At 37.0% G+C, this 19,490-nt stretch overlaps 1 protein-coding gene across 2 annotated transcripts in view; it reads right to left on the reverse strand.

The window, feature by feature from the left end:
* Positions 1-818: 818 nt before the first annotated feature.
* The window catches only part of slc44a2 (solute carrier family 44 member 2), a 33,477-nt gene continuing 14,805 nt past the window's right edge, over positions 819-19,490 (reverse strand). Inside the window, exons 4-22 of one of the 2 annotated variants that reach the window (XM_059329909.1) lie at positions 17,658-17,742; positions 17,290-17,374; positions 17,075-17,194; positions 14,998-15,058; positions 14,768-14,894; positions 13,829-13,912; positions 13,392-13,504; positions 13,166-13,297; positions 11,769-11,868; positions 10,410-10,502; positions 9,561-9,645; positions 9,085-9,347; positions 8,211-8,305; positions 7,245-7,348; positions 7,095-7,168; positions 6,906-6,976; positions 6,701-6,789; positions 6,528-6,612; positions 819-1,707 (exon numbers count right to left, since the gene is read on the reverse strand). In XM_059329909.1, coding sequence (XP_059185892.1) covers positions 1,598-1,707; positions 6,528-6,612; positions 6,701-6,789; positions 6,906-6,976; positions 7,095-7,168; positions 7,245-7,348; positions 8,211-8,305; positions 9,085-9,347; positions 9,561-9,645; positions 10,410-10,502; positions 11,769-11,868; positions 13,166-13,297; positions 13,392-13,504; positions 13,829-13,912; positions 14,768-14,894; positions 14,998-15,058; positions 17,075-17,194; positions 17,290-17,374; positions 17,658-17,742 — 1,976 coding nt within the window. In that variant the 3' untranslated portion in view covers positions 819-1,597. Of the gene's footprint in view, positions 1,708-3,575; positions 4,996-6,527; positions 6,613-6,700; positions 6,790-6,905; positions 6,977-7,094; positions 7,169-7,244; positions 7,349-8,210; positions 8,306-9,084; positions 9,348-9,560; positions 9,646-10,409; positions 10,503-11,768; positions 11,869-13,165; positions 13,298-13,391; positions 13,505-13,828; positions 13,913-14,767; positions 14,895-14,997; positions 15,059-17,074; positions 17,195-17,289; positions 17,375-17,657; positions 17,743-19,490 lie in introns of those variants that run through there. The other variant, XM_059329903.1, reaches the window with a different exon arrangement.

Below are 19,490 nucleotides of genomic sequence, written 5' to 3' on the forward strand. Positions count from 1 at the left end.
GGTCAAGTGATAAATATTGTGTAAATATTGCTTTCTTTTATTGTTATTAGTTTTTCTTTTCTTTTAAAATGAATAACAGAATTATAATAAAAAAATATTGTAAATATTGCTTTCCTTATCTTGTTGTCTTTATTTCTGATGCTTGCTTTGGCAATATATACATTGTTATGTCATGCCAATAAAGCCAATTGAATTGAATCAAGTGAGCCGTCATTCGCTTCTCCGTAGTCAAGCCAGCCGTCGCTATGTAATGTAGTGCGCCCATACTGTGATATTTATGGTAACTATATAATGTAGTGCGCCCGTATTGTGATATATATGGTAACTATATAATGTAGTGCGCCTGTATTGTGATATTTATTGTAACTATATAATGTATGATCTATATAATCAGAATAAAGTGTTACACAACCAGGCCCAAATATTATTTAAATATGGAAAAAAGATTATATTTTTAGTTATAACTCAATTTTGACCAAAAATGTTACTGAAGTTAGGCTGTGTAGGGCACTATAGCAACAACTTATCCAGTGATGAAAGAAGGATTCAGATAATTTACTTAAGTAAAAGCAGTGGTGGAATGTAACTAAGTACATTTACTCAAGTACTGTACTTAAGTACAATTTTGAGGTACTTGTACTTTACTTGAGTATTTCCATTTTATGTAACTTTATACTTCTACTCCACTACATTTAGGGGCTGATATTGCACCACGAAAAAAAAAATTACTCATTAAAACAGAAATAATAAACCCCGAAAAACAAACCAAAAATATATTACTCAAAAAAAACTTATTTTTTTCTCTCAAGTAAATGCAATACGCTTCCATATAACACACACTTTTATTAGTTTACAACAAAATGAAAGCTTTTGTAAAACATTTACAAACTCAACATTTGCACATGAATAATGGATATGTTTTATATTCAGAGTGAGCAAAAAGAAAAAAGAACACAAGGTATTAAAGAAATGAGACTGCAAGTCCAAGTTTAATCACTTGGTCGTCTGTAATCTCTTAAGGCTTTGAGTATCAAACTAAGCTTTTAATTACCTGCAGTTAAGCAACTTTGCTTTGGTGAGCTAATTTCAAACAGTGCAATATGTTTACTTATAAAGCACAGCTTTAGTCATGTATCAACACACTTCATCTGCCATAAAGTGGCAATCTCAATGAAAGATACTGGACCCTTCAAAGTTTCCATATAAACTGCCTGACGGAATACACACAAATTAACAAAAAAAAGACCAAAATGTACAATAAAAATTCAAAACATTGGTTTTAAAGCAAACTGTTGCTTAAATTACCTACAGTATTTATCTGTAAGTCAAGCTCCCAAATTCCTTCTGAAATAAAAATTACCCTTGTTGGGAAAATACAGGGAGCCAGTGGCCTAACGGCTTTGTAACAATGTACAAAAATATCAATACAGACAACATGACATGAATCTCATTTGGCAGTAAGACACAAAAATACTATACATAAACAATGGCTGTAATACCTCCTTTTGTTCTGACTTCCACTTTAAAACACCACACACACACACACACACACACACACACGCACGCACGCACGCACACACACACACACAAATGTGACTTAATCTACAGATTTGGCCTCTTCATTGGACTTCTTCAGGAGGCTGAGCAGGTTCTGAGACATGAAGTACGGCCTCTCTGCTGATCCGTCGTTGCGCTCCAGATCCTCCACTGTGACACGGACAGAAGCAGTTCAACAACAACATTTTTTTTCAATAGCATGCTGACACAAAATAACTATTTAACTGTTCCTATATTCATTAAATTGTTGATCCATAATCTGTTTTGGCTTTCAGGTGATTAAGAATTAAAGGAGCACTCCAGTTTAGCAATCTTCAGTTTAGCTTGCTAGTCAAGTCAATTTTATTTATATAGCCCATAATCACAAATCACAAATTTGTCTCAAAGGGCTTTACGGACTGCACATGGTACGACATCCTCTGTCCTTAGACCCTCACATCGGCAAAAAATAAATAAACTGACCCTTTTAAACTTGTAAAAGAAAATGAGAAAAAAAAAAACTGACCCTTTTAAACTTGTAAAAGAAAATGAGAAAAAAAAATAAACTGACCCTTTTAAACTTGTAAAAGAAAATGAGAAAAAAAAATAAACTGACCCTTTTAAACTTGTAAAAGAAAATGAGAAAAAAAAACAAAAAACTGACCCTCACATCGGCCATGAAAAAAACTCCTCAAAAACCCTTTTAACAGGGAAAAACAAAGAAGAAACCTCAGGGAGAGACAGAGGAGGAATCCATCTCCCAGGACAGACAGAGGTGCAATAGATGTATTTGTGTCTGGACAGCAGAATTTATCGCTGCTTCCTGACCTTCAAATTTAGACGACACAGTGTCAGCCAGAAGCACAAAACGTCCTGAGCACAGCAAAAGAAAAAGAAAAGAGAAAATGCAAGCAGAGGGCAAGACAGATACAGACACCAGCACACACTTTTAGTGGGAACTAAGTGATGACTGAGAGGGATTATTTTTGTCTGAGTCTCTGCATTATTTTTATTTTTTTGGAAAACCCCTCATAGTTTAACTAAAGAAATAAAAGAATCATGCCTAAAAGAAGAATCTCAACCTGATAATCAGCTCAAAAAATAATATGAGGGGTCAGGAGATAATTTAAGAGCAAAAAGCTGCAGATTCTTACTTTTTTCTTGTTTTATTCTGGCTATACCTCTTCAGATACCAAATATTCTTCCAAGAGGAAACTCATTCTTTGAAAAGTCAGAATGTCCACACAAGTTACACAACCTGTGATTACGGGCCACAAGTAGACATTGTTTTATTTTAAAGTGGTCAGAAAAAAAAGATGTTGTAAACAAATACACCAGAGAGAAGATATTCTGATTTTATCACCAACTACAGGTTCATCTCAATAAATTAGAATATGATGATAAAAGTCCGTTTCCAGTAGTTCAAGTCAAACAGCCCCAACCAAGTATTGAGTCATATAGATGACATACTTTTCAGAGGCCAACATTTCCATATTAAACACACTTTTTAAAATTGGTCTTTTGTAATATTTACATTTTTTGAGACACTGAATTTTAAGTCTTCACTAAATGTAAGCCATACTCATTATAATTAGAAGAAATTTAAGACATGATATGTTTCATTCTGTGTGTAATGGATCTATATAATGTGTTATTTCCACTTTTTGAATTGAATTACTGACATAAATAAACTTTCTATAATATACTAATTTATTGAGATGAACCTGGAGTGAAAATTTTCTGAAAGTTTCATTAGTTATTTTCAGAAATAGCAGAAGCAGCAGAAGTATTTTTTTTTTGGTGGATGTTAAGTTCTCGGTAAATTGAAAGCGTCCGTGTTGTTTGCTGCCTTGCAGCAGTGTTCTCATGACTTAAAAAAATCATACACTGAGCATATTCTGTACATGACTTTCTGCTGAAACACGTAAAATCGTTGGAGTGCCCCTTTAAGACAAAAAATCCTCCCTGGCTCACATTGTTGGACAAGATAAACTTACCTGCTTCCAAACGCCAAACCACCTTCAAACTCCAAACAGAACTACCATGATTAAATACCTTTAATCACCTTTAATCAAGATTTACATCCAATAAATATGGAATGTCATCAGTACTTTCATTGGGAATCAACTTATACAGTTTTTTTTTACAAGGTGACAAACAAGAATAAAGTGTACAAAAGCATCCAGAGAATAAAGATGTTAGTTGCGAGCATTCAAAGGCCATGTCAACACCATGCAGCACTTGGACAGAAAGAGACAGAGAGGTTAGGGACAGAGCACGGCAACGGGGGTCTGGAGAGAGGTCATGATGGCTGCGTCATGGCGACACAATCACAGCACTTACGCCAGTCGGAAATACCAAGGCAAGTAGGTGGCAATACAATACATGGGATCCCAATGTTGGATCTTTACAAGACTGAAGCCAAAAAATACCTAATATAGACGCACACTACTGTATATATACAAGTTCCATAGGAAAGAAAAAGATCCAATATCCATACAGTATATCAAATATGTCTGTAACATTTTGGCGTCAGCTGGTATTATTGTAAACAGTGAGAGATTGAGAGATGTGTGTGTTCTGACTGTAAACACGGTACTTTAGTGGTTCTGTAGTGCATTCGTTAACGAGATTAAGACAACAAATATTAGTGACAGTAATCAGGCACAGGTTCAGCACTCACAATGGTCTACAGATCTTCACAATATAAAAACCAACACTGTTCTAAAAACCAACACAACAGAGCTATTTTTTTTTCAAGCTACAGAGACGCACTGGGCTTTTTGACCTGCGTTGACTTTCTAATGTGGACCGTCTCCAGCAGGACGTCGCGCCACTCACACAGCAAGGCCGTCTGAAACATTAGCTTGTTGAAAGTCGCACATTTAACAGGCCCACATCACAAAGTCGGAGATATAGTTCTTTCTTTATGAGGTTTACCAAGCCTCAGTTTTTGCCCTGACATTACTGTTAACATCTACTCCTTCGGTGCAGAAGGAGCGGTTTCCTCCAAAGATTCTTCTTTCTTTTCATCAGTCTCCTCTTTTTCAGGAGGTGTCACTTCCTCGCTCTTCACCTCCTGCTTTTCCGCCTCTTCTTTCACCTCTTCTTTCTTTTCAGCCTCCTCATCCTGACCGACTTTCTCTTCTTCTTCTTTTTTCTCCTCTTTGGGCTCCTCCGCGTCCGTGGCGGCCTTCAGAGGCTCCTCCTCCTCCTCCTCCTCCTTTTCCTGTTTGACCACCGTCTGCTGTTTCAGCTGGATCTCTCCATCCTGCTCCTGCTGCAGAGGGGTCTCCTCCTCCACGGTCACCCCGTCCAACTGCTTGGCGGAGCCGTCCCCCTGCTCCACGCCGTTGCGGTCTTCCTCCAGCCGCTGGGTTTTGGAGAGGATCTCGTGCAGCTCCGGGGACATGAAGTAAGGCCGTTCAGACGAGCCATCGTTCCTCTCCAGGTCCTCGCCTTTTATGTGTGTGTGTGTGTGTCGGGATTTTGTGTTTTTTTTGTTGTTGATTGGGTTAATGGAAAATTAAAGGAAAATGGAAGCATGAAATAAAGGGAAATGTGTGAAAATAAAGTGAAATTAATGGGAGACAAAGAGAAGAAAAGTCAGAAACATGGCAGGAAGAAAGAAACCAGCATTTCAGCTTGAAAGAGTGCTTGAAAACAGGAAGAAGAGAGGAGATCTCTGCCCTACAGAGTCTAACTGCAGAAACTACACAAAGGGTCAAACTGAGAAAAACTGCTTTAAAGTGTTTTCACGTTTTTTAACTGACCAGCCAAATGGGTTATAGGTAGGTAAGTGATATATTGACACTTGACGATGTCATTTTTATGGTCAAAAATCATGAGAGTTTATTTGACCTTTGACCCCAAAAATGTACTTAATGCACTCAGGTTTTTGCATCGCTGTATTAGCTTCTAATAGTAATGTAGTTGTCTTCTTTCAGCTTTTATATTTTGTTGAATAAACCTTTTCAGTGTGAAAAAAGTGTGTTTAAAAGTGTTTAACAACTCTATTCAAAGATTTGTGTATTTTAGACTTAATATTATAAAGTCATGTTATATTTTAGTCTTAATATATTCATTGATTTAATCTCACTTTATTTTACTTAATCAATATCTAGATAATAATTTCCCTATCAAATAAATCAAATAAACTTATAATTTCTATTATTCTTGTCTTCACTATTCAACACAATGGAGAAATACAAGACTACACTGTATCACAGTCAAAGCAGACCGAACCAAACTTACTGCAGTCTGCTTTGTTTTTATGTTTAAATATATATATATATATATATATATATATATATATATATATATGGTGAGTGAACTTACGTCTGATTTGGTTTTGAGTTGGATTTACTGCAATTTTTATGTTTATTTCTCTGAAATAAAACTAAATTGAAATCTAAAACTTTGTCCCAAGATAAAACAGACATCAAGGAGTTTGTAGTGACCTGATTGCTACTCGAAAAAGATGCCACTAATATGATGAGATCCTGTTCAAAGTGTTTTACGCGCACAAATGAAATGTCCAGTTTCCTTATATAAATTAACTCAGTTTATTATAGCGTCTCCAAACAAAGGTACACTTCCTTCTTAGACAAATAAAGTTATATCTTCCAACTTATGCATCACATTTCTGCGGTCAAAAAACACTTTGAACGGGATCTTATCATATTAGTGGCATCTTTTTAGAGTAGCAGTCCGATTACCACAAAAGTAAAAAAACTGTGTGCCTCTCGGGCATCTACCACAGTCAGCCTTTATTAACTTGTGATATCAGAACATAATAATAATAATAATAATAATAATAATAATGAGCGCTCTTCTCCACCTGGTGGTGGGAGGCACAAACAAACAAATAAAAAAGCAAAATGGCTCTTACAGAGCTCATTTTAAGTTATAACTCAATTTCGACCAAAAATGTATATTTTACTGCAGTTAGGCTTTGCAGGGCAGATCTGGCTGAATGAAACGATACTCACAGAAGCAGAGGAAGAGTGTGTCCACACACATGGCGTACACACTGAAGAAGCCATGGGCGATGAGGTAGGATCCCACCACCACCGTCTAGGAGAAGAAAATCATAAATCAAGACGTCTACTGAGCCATCAAAGCCCTCAGTGGAGCTCAAAGTATCCTTATTACTGTCTCTCACCAGTATCGGCACCCAGTAGTAGTTCAGAGACGGAGCTGCCTCCTCCACCGCTTTGATTCTTCCGGAGAAGAAGAAGAAAGAGAAGATGCCTGTGCAGAATATAAAGTGAATCAGTGGATTTGAAGTAGAAATCCAGACAGATCTCACTCCAGCGTAGGAACAAAAGGTCTAAAAATAAAAGCTCTAAAAATAAAAGCTCTCCTACCGACGATTCCAACAATGAGGAGCTTCCCAAGAAACAGCAGGAAGTCAGTCACTTTGTCTAAAACAGCCACCCTGCATTTAAAAACAAGCACAGCAGAGCATATGAGAGAACATCACTGAGCTTAGAAACTCAGAATATTTGTTTTAGATGCTTATAGAATAATAAAATGTGGATGTTGATGAAATGCACCTGACAATGTTCCTCATGAGAAGGAAAAAGGCATCTCGAGCTGAGGGACAGAAACTTTTTCCGTAGATGGCAATCTGTAGGAGAAAAACAACACTTTAAAACCTGAGAGACACAACAGCTCCTCTGCAGCATCTGGTTACCATGACTCACCATGATGTAGGCATTCCTGTTGAGGAACTTGATACATTTCTCCAGGCACCAGAAGCAACACTTCATGCAGCTCAGAAAGAATTTAGCAACCTTGTTCTGAGCACCTGGAGGACGAGAGCAGGAATGTAAATAGGAAAAAATATCTAATTGTGATTATTTGAACAATATGGCAATGGCTTTATGATCCACAACATTAGGGGGATTGTAATTTTTGCATCATTAGCAGCCATAAATGTTACAGTTAATTTATGATTGCAGTGTCAGATAACCTGCTTTATTCTGACCTTGTGTTTCATATGCATCTAAACCATGGTTCAATACTAACCAGTTTAACAATATACTGAATGCATTTTAACACAGTCACTAGCTGTGTTTCCATTAAACTCTAAGCAAATTTTGAAGCAAAATTTTGCATTAATGAAAATGTGAATTTAGGACGTTTCCATCAGCTGGTTTAGATTGAATAAACAAAGCTGTATTAATGTACTTTTGTCAGAAGATGGCAGTGCAATGTATTGCTGTCGGCTAATCAGTCAGTAAAAAGTAGAAGAAGAGATTACATAAGAGAGGGCAAGAAAAAAAAAGTTGCTAATCGGACAACTTTGGCCACACACGAGAGAAAATGGAGAGAAGTCTTCAGGAATTGGATTCAATTGGGAAACTTATATTGTTCTTTCATGCCAGCTCATCTTGACTGGCAGAGCGGAAACAGCTGATCTGTCATGAGTTAAAAGTTTGATACGTCAGAAAAACTGTTTCCATCTCCTGTTTAGCGCATTAATTATTTTTCTAAAAAACACACAAAAACTACCTCATTCAAGCTTATTCTTTTTTTTTTTCTTCAAATTGTGGTGTTTCCATCAAGCTTTTCCCATGCAAATCTTCAAAATGCAATACTACTGATAAAGTTATTGGATTAAGAAACCATCTATATCTAAATTCACATGCAAAGTAAAATCTTCTGACCTTTCAGCTTGTGATCCAGGTACTCCAGAATGACCCTGATGACCTGGACGATAGACAGGATCAGAGAGCCAAAAGCCAGGGAGCCTGTGTGGTACCTGGACAGGTGGAGGGGACACAAGAAAACAGTAAGCATCAAAAACTAAATGTATATATATATATATATATATATATATATATATATATATATATATATACACATATGTGTGTGTGTGTGTATGAATTTAAACATAAAAACAAAGCATATATATATGTATATATATACATATGTGTGTGTGTGTGTGTGTATGAATTTAAACATAAAAACAAAGCAGACTGCAGTAAGTTTTGGTTCGGTCTGCTTTGACTGTGATACAGTGTAGCCTTGTATTTCTTCATTGTATCGAATAGTGAAGACAAAAGTAATAAAAATGATACGTTTATTTGATAGGGAAATTACTATCTAGATAGTGATTAAGTTAAAAAAAATAAAAAATATATATATATATATACACATTACATTGAAAATGTACATACAACACTCAGGAGAAGTTATTTAGGTACATTTGTTTGGACAAATGTAATGATAACAAAAATAGCTCATAAGAGCTGATATCTAGACATTTTCCACGGTTTTCTTGATTATGATTTTAAAACTAAAAAGAAATTGAAGAAAACAATGGTTGAATATTTTTTCCATATATATACGAAAAATTCGGTTTTCTTGATTATGAGTTTGGTTATTATCAAGAAACCATTAAAATGAACAAGAAATTGAAGAAAACAATGGTCTAATATTTTTTTCCATGGCTGTATATATATATCTATATATCTATATATAGATATATAGATATATATATATATATATGAAAATAAAAATACAAATTCAGGCTCTAACCGGAGGGCTCGTCCCAGTGAGGAGAAGATGGGGAAGGCGGGAATATCATCAGGCTTCTTGAAGGCCCAGTAATAGGAGGCGAAGGCCCCCGACAGGGTGACCTGGCCCAGGGCCGTCACAAAGTTGGCGCACCAGAAGAAGAGGAAGACGTTGTAGAACTGGAACAGGATGAGGTATTTGTGGTAGAGGGTCTCCCCACCGTAGAAGGCAAACAGGCATTCTGCATCGGGACACTGAGCCGAAGCGTTGGAGGTGTTAAACGTCTGGAGAGAAAGAGAAAAAGAAGAGGCAGACGCAGGATTACTGGAGAGAGTTTTCACACTGTAAGCTGTAATAAAAAGCGTGGTACCGTCTGAGTAAACAGGGAGATAAAAAACAGTTTCCCTTCTGACAAAAATAAGATTTTTTTTTTGGCTGAACCAAACACACATTTTCAATCAGTTAACATGATGAGGCAGTGAGTTTTAAAAGCGTACCTTGGGGTCGCAGGTCTCTCGTGAGTATTCACAGTCAGAGTTGTTGAACACTTTGTACACCTGCTCGTTGGAGGTGGACAAGAAACTGGTCAGAGTGGTCAAGGAGATTATGTCAACAAAGAGGAGATATCTCTGAAAGGGTCACAATCAAGAGACGTCTGCATGTGTTTTAATATTAATGTGAACACCTAACAAACTAGTAAATACAGGTGCATCTTAAAAAATAAGAATATCATAGAAAAGTTTATTTATGTCAGTAATTCAATTCAAAAAGTGGAAATAACACGTTATATAGAGCAGGGATGGGCAACTTAAATGCTGCAGGGGTCCACAATTTATCATGTTCACTACCACAGGGCCACATAAGGACCGTGCACTTAACCAGATATGATGAAACTGCAATTTTAAATATGTTTACAGTGCAGTAACTTAACATATTTCATGCTCAAATGCATGTTTAACAGTATAAATAGGAATACAAAAGGTTTGAAGCAAATAAAAAATAACCACTGACTGTGATTTCTTTTTTTTTATCAGTACAAGAACAGCAGACCAACATTAATTGTAAGAAGTCATTTTGTGCATTTTTACACTGCAGTTTTAAGATTTCATGCTCAAATGCATGTAGTTGTACTGAGGGCCACTTCAAGTGAGGGTGAGGGCCGTTTTATAAATGCTGCAATTGTGTTGTCAAATTGATGAAGATGTTTTCTCAGTTTGCTTGTGTTTTGTGTATTTGCATGTGTTTTCTTAAGTTGCAGTGCTGTGAGCTCTCAGGGCCACCGTAGCAGAGGCCTATAAAGTAACACATCTGTGTTTTGATCACCATCAAGACAAATGAAAGGATACACAGCCGTGATGGCCCAGTAAGCGATCACCAAGGCCAGGAGGGCAAAGGTCAGCAGGGGGTAGAACAGAGATGACATCACGTGCCCAACAGCTCTGAAAAACACATCAAAAGTAAAGTAAACAAGTTTAGAAGTCAGAGTACACTCTATAAAAGGAGGAGGAAAGTTTGTTCCCAGACAAATAAAACCGGGTTAAATGGAAAAATAAATGTCATTGTTTAGAGGCAGTTCAACAAGCTCTAAATATAACGCTGACATATTAGCTGTTAGTGTTGGGATGCTAATGGTATGAGTAAACAGATGCCTGTTTAATCATCCAGTGGACATGGAGCAACATGAGCATTCATGAATGAATGATGAATGTGAGTCCAAACCGAGCTTTGTTTGGCCTCCAAAAACTACTGAGGGGATTTGTTGTCTCTAAAGCTGCTCAGGGCTCCACAGTGCTGCTGAACAGGTAGACTGAAGTGGGATCATCAAAGCTTTGTGCTAAAAAAAACAGCTGTCTGCTGCGGCTGCAAGGAGGTAATGAGAGCTGAGAGAGTGTAGGGCTGCAACTAGTTATTATTTTCATTGTGAATCAACCTGCCGATTATTTATTTTATCATTTAGTCCATGAAGTGTCAGAAAATAGTGAAAAATGTCTCAAAGTCCAATGTGATGTCAGTTCAAACTAGGGTTGTCACGATACTAATTTTTCAACTCGATACCGATACTCAGGAAAATATTTGATACTCGATACCATTTTCGAAACCACAAGGATAAAAACAAAGACCCCAAAATTTAACAGAAATATTTTCATTAACAAGAAAAATGCAACATGTAACAATTAACAGAACCACAGGTTCAATATTTATAATAAAAAACAGTTGTGCAAAAAGAAACTGCAACTATGATAACAAGCTTCAGGTCTGAGGTAGTGCAAAAAATAAATAAATGCAATAAACAATAACAATTAGAACAATATTAACAATCGATACTTTTGAAAATGAGTATCGTATACAACGTTTTAGCATTGATACTCTTTTGAGTATCGATACTTTTGACAGGAAATCTCAGCATTTTTTTGCTATTTTTTGAAGAAGATTAACTGATTATTAAAAAGTTGACGATTATTTTTCTGTCATTTTACTAATCAATAAGTTGGCTGATCCTTGCAGCTCTAATAGTGTAATGTAAAACCAAAACAATGAGCTGAAAGAAGCTAAAACACTCCTTGTGAGCTGGATCATAATACTCAATAAGAGTCATTAAATCCATCCAAAATATTGATGAATGCAGCTTTAAAATAAGTTATCAGGTGACATGTCTACCTCAGAGACAACAGAAGAGAAAGCTGCTGTACAGAGCTCAGACTGACCTGCTGGCCTCTTTGATGAGAGCGATGGCGATCATGATTCTCTTCCTGAGGAAGATGAGGAGCAGGATGATGATGACCTCCACAATAGCCAGGATGATCACTGCAACACAGTGAGGGAATTAGATTAACATGATTTGTAAATACTTAATACCTAATATAGATATACAGGTACATCTGGAATCAAAATTTGAATATTGTGAAAAAGTTCAATATTTTTTGTCAATTATTTCAGAAAGTGAAACTAAATATTTCAGGCCTGTTTTTCTTGTAATTTTGATGATTCTGACTTAGAGATAATGAAAACCCAAAACAGAGAGAAAAAATCAGAAAATTAGAATATTACATAAGATCAATAAAGAAAATTGATATTTTAAACACAAATGTCATGCTTCTGAAAAGTCTGTTCATTTCTATCCATCAATACTTGGTTGGGCTCCTTTTGAATCATGAATTACTGCATTAATACTTGGTGGCATGGAAGAGATCAGCCTACAGCACCATGTTGCTTTTATAGCAGCCTTCAGCTCATCTGGTGTCTCTCACCTTCCTCTTGACAACAGCCCATAGACTCCTATGGGCTTCAGGTCAGCCCAGTAAAACCGTTACCCTCCAGGTCTCATTTATACCAACTGCCATTTATTTAACTAATAGAAAGTAGCCCTCAAATTGCTCATCTTCACAAGTCTGTTTCTTGCACATCTGCACATTGCACTTTTTACCTATACCTATACTAGGTAGTAACTCTCCATTTAGGGGTATCAGCTCTGCAACGACCATGTGTCAGTGATTTTATATATGCGTATGGCGTTTCTTTGACTGTGTTTTATTAGATATTTATTGGGTCTTATTATGTTATGTTATCGTTGTGTACCTTGTCTTGTATTGTTGTGTACCTTGTCTTGTGTGTCCTGCTGCAAAACAAATCTCCCTTCAAGGGACAAATAAAGTGATTCTGATTCTGATTCTGGTCATTGAAGCAGCTTTTGGTACCTTTGCCAGTGTGGGCAGGTGCCAAGTCCTGCTGGAAAATGAAAGCAGCATCTCCAAAGAGCTTGTGGAAGCATGAAGACTCTAAAATGTCCTGCTAGATGGCTGCTATGTTGACTGTGGACTTCAGAAAACACAGTGGACCAACAGCAGCAGAGGACATGGCCCCAAACCACCACTGACCCAGGACCATCATATTCAACTTCTGATAATTTTCTGAAACACTGAGTTTTGTGTTCTCATTATCTCTAAGCCAGAATCATCATATTTCACTCTATGCATAATGAATCCATATCATGTATGAGTTTCACTTTCTGAATTGATTGACAAAAAATATTGAACTTTTTCATGATATTCTAATTTTTGAGATGCACCTGTATATTAGAGACTGGAAGTGTGTTTGTACGTACTGAAAGCCAGCCAGGTCTGTCTGATCTGCAGGTAGACAGAGAAGTCGGTCTGCAGGCCGAGGTCCCGGATGGTGACGTCAGAGCCGGGCTCTCCCTTCAGACTCGCAAACTCCATGTAACAGTGGAAAATCCCTGAATAAATAGTTCAAATATTTCGTTTTTTTTAGAGTTTTTCCATTTTAATAAAAGCAGAGAGTTTTATAATCCCCGGAGGCTGAAGACTTACCGTATCCGATGACTAGAATAACCAAAACAATCATGACCCAGACCATGATGCCGGCCAGGAATCTCAGCAGGACGATGAAAATCAAGCTGACGAGCATGGCGATCACCAGACCTCTGGACAGGGACACATCAACGTACAGACAGTTAACAACAGAGTCTTTCAGAATTTCTGCCTATGATCTTGTCCTGCATATTTCCTGGTTTCTAAATGATCCATTAGCTGTCCATCTTGAACACTCACATGCTTCCATATACCAAGAGAAAACATTTACGAGTCACAAGAACTGTTTGTTTCAACACTTACAGCAAATCAGCTGACTGAATCTGTTAAGTTGCTATACAAACCAGTAAATAAGGAAAAACTGTGTTTATTCCCCAAACTTCTGCTGAACACAACAGTCTTCTGCTACTGTAATCACCAGAAAATGACAGACTTACAGCAAAATCCAGTGCCAAGACTGAGTGTAGTCCTCAAAGATCCTCATGGCCACCTGGCGGGCTTCAACAACCACATTTGATTTCCTTGAAGAAAAAAAAAAGAAGAAATACATTTTTTTATTATTTAAAACAAACCACTGTTCTCTTAAATGAACATTTATTGCGATATTTGATATGATATTGAATTTTGATATGATGCAACTTTTAGTAAAAGGTCAAAAATGAGCATGCAACTGAACACTTCAATAAATAATGCTGTTGAGTTAAATACTTACAACAGGGATGGGCAACTTAAATGCTGGAGGGGGCCACAGTTTTTATTGACACTACCACAGGGCCACATATAGGACCATGCACTTAACCAGATATGATGAAACTGCAATTTTAAATATGTTTACAGTGCAGTAACTGTGTCTTTTTATGTTAATTTTGTGTCTTTTTTGGTTCATTTTGTGTCTTTTCTGGCCATTTTGCGTCTTTTTTTGTTCATTTTGTGTCTTCTTTTACTTATTTTGTGTCTTTTTTGGTCATTTTGTGTCTATTTGTTTAACTTTTGTCTATTTGTTTACAGTGCAATAACTTAACATATTTCATGCTCAAATGCATGTATAACAGTATGAATAGGAATACAAAAGGTTTGAAGTAAATAAAAAATAACCACTTACTGTGATTTTTTTTTTTTTTCAGTGTAAGAAAAGCAGACCAACATTTATTGCAAAAAGTAATTTTATGCATTTTTACACTGAACTTTTAAGATTTCATGCTCAAATGCATGTAGTTGTACTGAGGGCCACTTCAAGTGAGGGTGAGGGCCGTATGCGGCCCCCGGGCCTCCAGTTGCCCATCCCTGGCTTACAATAAAAAGAATGTTAAAGATCATGAATAGAGATCATGCTGTCAAATAACCCCAAGTTTTACTAAACAGTGGAAAAGACTCACTTTGATGCCTCCAGCACATCCGAGGCGTTGATAGTGACGCCCATTCCAGCATCGAAAGAGGTGTCATTGCCCACCACCACCACGCCTCCTTTCAGCGTTCCCAAGGCGGGAAGGCAGCGGCGTGTGACTGTGGAGGGACAAGAGGATGTGTTTTATGCAGACACAGCAGCTTGCAGTGTGGGTGGACAATGAAGTAAGATTAAGAGGTGAAGAACAAGTTTCTCACTTACAGGCTTTACTGGGCATCAGCATGGCAGGACACAAGCCGTCCCTCAGCAGCTCAGGAGGGCTCTGAATCATGAATCAACACCCTTCATTAAACTTTTTACAAGATTTTACTCTTGTGAAAACTGTGAAACCAAATTATTTGAACACTCGGTATGTTTACATGACACTTGAAAAACTAATTATTGCCTTAACCCAGGGGTCTCAAACTCAAATTACCTGGGGGCCGCTGGAGGCAGTATCAAAATGACCAAAAAAACCCACAAAATGACTAAAAAATAAGACACAAAATGACAGAAAAAAACTAAATTACTTAAAAAAGACACAAAATGACCAAAAAAATAAATAAAAATCCCCAAAAGACAGAAAATTACAAAAAAAAAGACACATAATTACCAAAAAAAGACACAAAATTACCAAAAAAGACACATAACTACCAAAAAAAAGACACAAAATGACATTACATAAAATTTCCACTAACAACCTACACGGCAGATAATAAACGGTCCAGTAGCAGCTGCCTTTCTTTTTTGTTAACGTCGTCATAAGTGAAACAAAGCTCCAGCTTGCGCAATAAAGGGACCTTCCACACACAACACGGTAAAGTGCCATTTATATAAAACTCACATTAAACTTTCATATCAAGGTGGGGGCCACAAAATATCATCACAAGGGCCGCAATTAGCCTGCGGGCCGCGAGTTTGAGACCCATGCCTTAACCAATTTAAGCCGGGAAAGCATTATCGCATTTCTACCATTAAAACCGGGAAAGCGGATACGTCGTTTTTGTAGTATTTGTAGTTTTTTCCACCTATTTTCGGTCTCTTGGCCAATGAAATGCATCAGAATACATGTGGGAGTGTCGCAATGCAACATGGGACTTTTCCAGAACTGAAATCATGGCGGAAGACGACTATAGCGGAGGGAGCTCAGATATAACAGCTATAAGCTCTCAAATACTTTTTGAATTTCATTTCTATCTGCTACAGAGGCTGAAAAATCTATTATTTAGTAGGAAGCGTTGACACTTGTGTTGAATTTCCAGAAAAATTTCAGGTTTTAGGGGCTTATTTTAAAATCACCCAGAGGTTTTACAGACATTGTTTCCAGGTGTTTTAGACCTAAATGGGTTAATCTGACTATAACTGGACAACTGAAGTGCATGTAAACGTGTTAAGACACCCAGATAATACGTTTGGAATAGGATTTTCACCAGCATGTGTGGCAAGACAACGCGCTTGTGTACGATCCCGGACAAAAACATTCAAGAACGCCGGTCGCAGTAACCGATCACATAAGTTATTATCAGTAGCGACCGCACAAAGTGTCAAACTGAGGTCAACCAGAAAGGGGGCCGTATTAACCTGCTGAAACGACGCATATCACCACCTAGTGTTGAGGAGGAGGACACGTTCCTGTCAGTTATTCGTTTGTTATTTTCTCAGTTGCATGTAAATTAGGACAAGGACAGAAGTCCTATAAGACACCTAAATCGATTTTTAACCCTTTATCTGGCAAAGAACTATATTTGGTAGTTAGAGTCAGGTAATATTTCAAGAAAAAAGTTGCAAATTTACTAAATTGAAGTGGCAAACCTACAAGAAAAAAAGTTGCAGATTTAAGAGATGTAAAGTGGCAAATCTGCGCGAAAAAAGTTGCAGATTTACGAGAAAAAAGTGGGAAAAAAGCAACTTTTTTCTCCCACATTTTTTTCTCGTAGATTTGCCACTTTAATCTCGTAAACTTTTTTCTCAAAATATTATTTTCGTATATTTTTTTTACACATTCTGGCAGTATGTAATATCCTCCAATATTCTCTAGGGTTGAAATTTGGAATTTGCAAGTATTTCAATGAGTGCCCTATTAAGGGTTAAAGTGGTGAATCTGGGGGGAAAAAATTGCTTCTTTCCCACTTTTTTCACGTAAATCTGCAACTTTTTTCTTGTAGATTTGCCACTTTAATCTCGTAAATTTGCAACTTTTTTCTCGAAATATTACCTGAAGTTATCAAATATAGTTATTTGCCTGATAAAGGGTTAAGCATAGCTTGATTAAACTGTGCATATAAATGCACTGACTTACCGTTTTGGCGAAATCCACTCCATCCTTGCAGTATTTCTGGTAGTATTCGCGGTCTTCTGCGCTGCCCAGCTTGGCCTTCACCAACGTCATATGTCTGTCCGGGCAGGTTTCCACACATAACTGGACACAAAGAACAACATACAAACAGGATATTTGGCGTGATTGATGCAGAGGAGAAAACAGATGTGTTGAACATGAAAGAAATCGTTTCTGACCTGCGTGGTGGGACACTGGAACTCCAGCAGCACCAGAGGGCTGGCACACTTCAGGATGTTGAAGTAGAACAGAAGAGGCTTCTTCCTGTTTCGTGAGAACAGTATTAAAAAACTATTATTTTACCTGTGTTATAAATAAAAGAAACAAATGAGCGGTATCAGATTACAGTCATTCTACACCAATTATTCCTAAACATTTAATCCAAATGGCTATAATTTAACGGTTTGATTCTGCAAACTGTCTTTTTAATTTGGAATTTACTAAATTAAAAAGAGTAAATTCATTATTGAACTACACAAGATAGAGTGCATGTGAGATGTTTCCATGGAGACCGATAGTGTAAACATCATATTGTGAGGTGACTCACTCCAGACGTGTTCCAGCTTGTCCACAGAACTGCCCCCTGCTGTCGGTGGGGTAGATCACCTTCCTGGGGTCGCCCTGAGACCAGGCTGCACGGAGAAGAATCAAAATCACTCACAACTAAAGACGACATTTGAGCAAATCGCAACAAATATTACAAATGGAAATTGGCACACACTGCTCTTGCATATGACCAGATCTTTCTATTAATACACGATCAAACAAATGCAATTTTTGGATGTATGATTTATCTCTTTGCTGGCATTCGTGTGATTTATATAATACTCCAGCTGGTAAAGACAGACTGTTACATACTGTAGCAAAGACCTGGAAAAGGATTCTGGGAAAGCAGATAAAGGATTATGTACATTGTTCTGTATGTCTAAATGGTTCTATCTATTTTTTGTTCTGTATCTATTGGTATTGTACAAAGTATCTATATTAATTTCCCCAAGGGGCCACAAGACATACTGTTAAGGTTTCAGAGGGCCGGACCAAAACTCTGAAATAAATTCTGCTCAAATTTAATTTCATCGCCTTATAAAACGCAGTAAATTATCTGGTTTTGAGCTGCTACTGGTAAGAATACATGTTATAAGGCTTAATATTAATGTGGAGTAAATCAAATATAGCAGTAAAAATTAGTAAGAACTCCATCATTATCATTATCACTTTTCCATTTATTTTAAACACAACATATATTCAAACCACAAAAACAACATAGAGCATGTATGTTTACAGTAAACCAGCAATTAATTAACTTTATACAAAAAGAAACAAGTGTTTTTCACAAGGTAACAAGGTAACTCAAGTGTTTATGTGCATTTCTGTGCATACTCATGCCTGCAAGCACGTACGTAAATCGCCTTCAAAATAAAAGCACTGCAGTAGTATTGAGTTCTAATTTTTGGGTAACGTCACACAGGGACAGGGACAAAAACATGATTATTTAAAGTGATTAGACATTTTTTTTAACTAAACCTAATAACAGTATTTGAAGTACATAAAATTAGTCCTATCTTTACAAAATTAAAACACTCACATAAATGTATCAGTCCAAATATTCTAATAATATATCTGGAATACACAAAACAATCTGAGTGGGTCCACTCTGCAACGAGTACTTTTACTTTTGATACTTGAAGTACATTTTGATGCTGATACTTTTTTTTTAACGTTTTGAATGCAGGACTTTTACTTGAAGTGGAGTAATTTCACAGTGTGGTATTAGTACTTTTACTTAAGTAAAGGATCTGAATACTTCTTCCACCACTGGTGATGTGTTTTCATTTTGATGGTCTGATACAAATAAGGTAAACAATGCTTAAGTGTCCAGGCTATAAGCTACATGAAGACCGGACCTCATGTCTCCACTTCCTCCCACTGTACAAACATAAAAGTCAAAATATCCACATACGGCTGCTGCCATCTTGCACTGGTGACGTTATCTGGAGCCCTATTCTTAGTTTCTCAGTCACTCACTCACTTTTAATTATTGAGTTCCTGCACAAACACCCACCCGACCAAATGGGAGCACAATGGGAGCTGTCAATCACAACATTCTCCCATTTTATAACATCAAATATAAATGTAAAACCAAATTTAACACTTGAAATACATCAATGTGATACACACATTGGCAGAAACCAGCGTGGGGAAAAATCTGATTTTTCATAGATTTTTTAGCTGGTTTTTGTCTCATCTGCTAACATGGAGGGGGCGGGGTTTATGACCTATACTGCAGCCAGCCACCAGGGGGCGATCCAGATGTTTTGGCTTCACTTTAACCCATTTAAGGCGGGAAAGCATTACTGCATTTCTACCATTAAAACCGGGG

The sequence above is a fragment of the Centropristis striata genome, chromosome 1 (genome assembly GCF_030273125.1).
Source record: "Centropristis striata isolate RG_2023a ecotype Rhode Island chromosome 1, C.striata_1.0, whole genome shotgun sequence".
NCBI lineage: Eukaryota > Metazoa > Chordata > Actinopteri > Perciformes > Serranidae > Centropristis > Centropristis striata.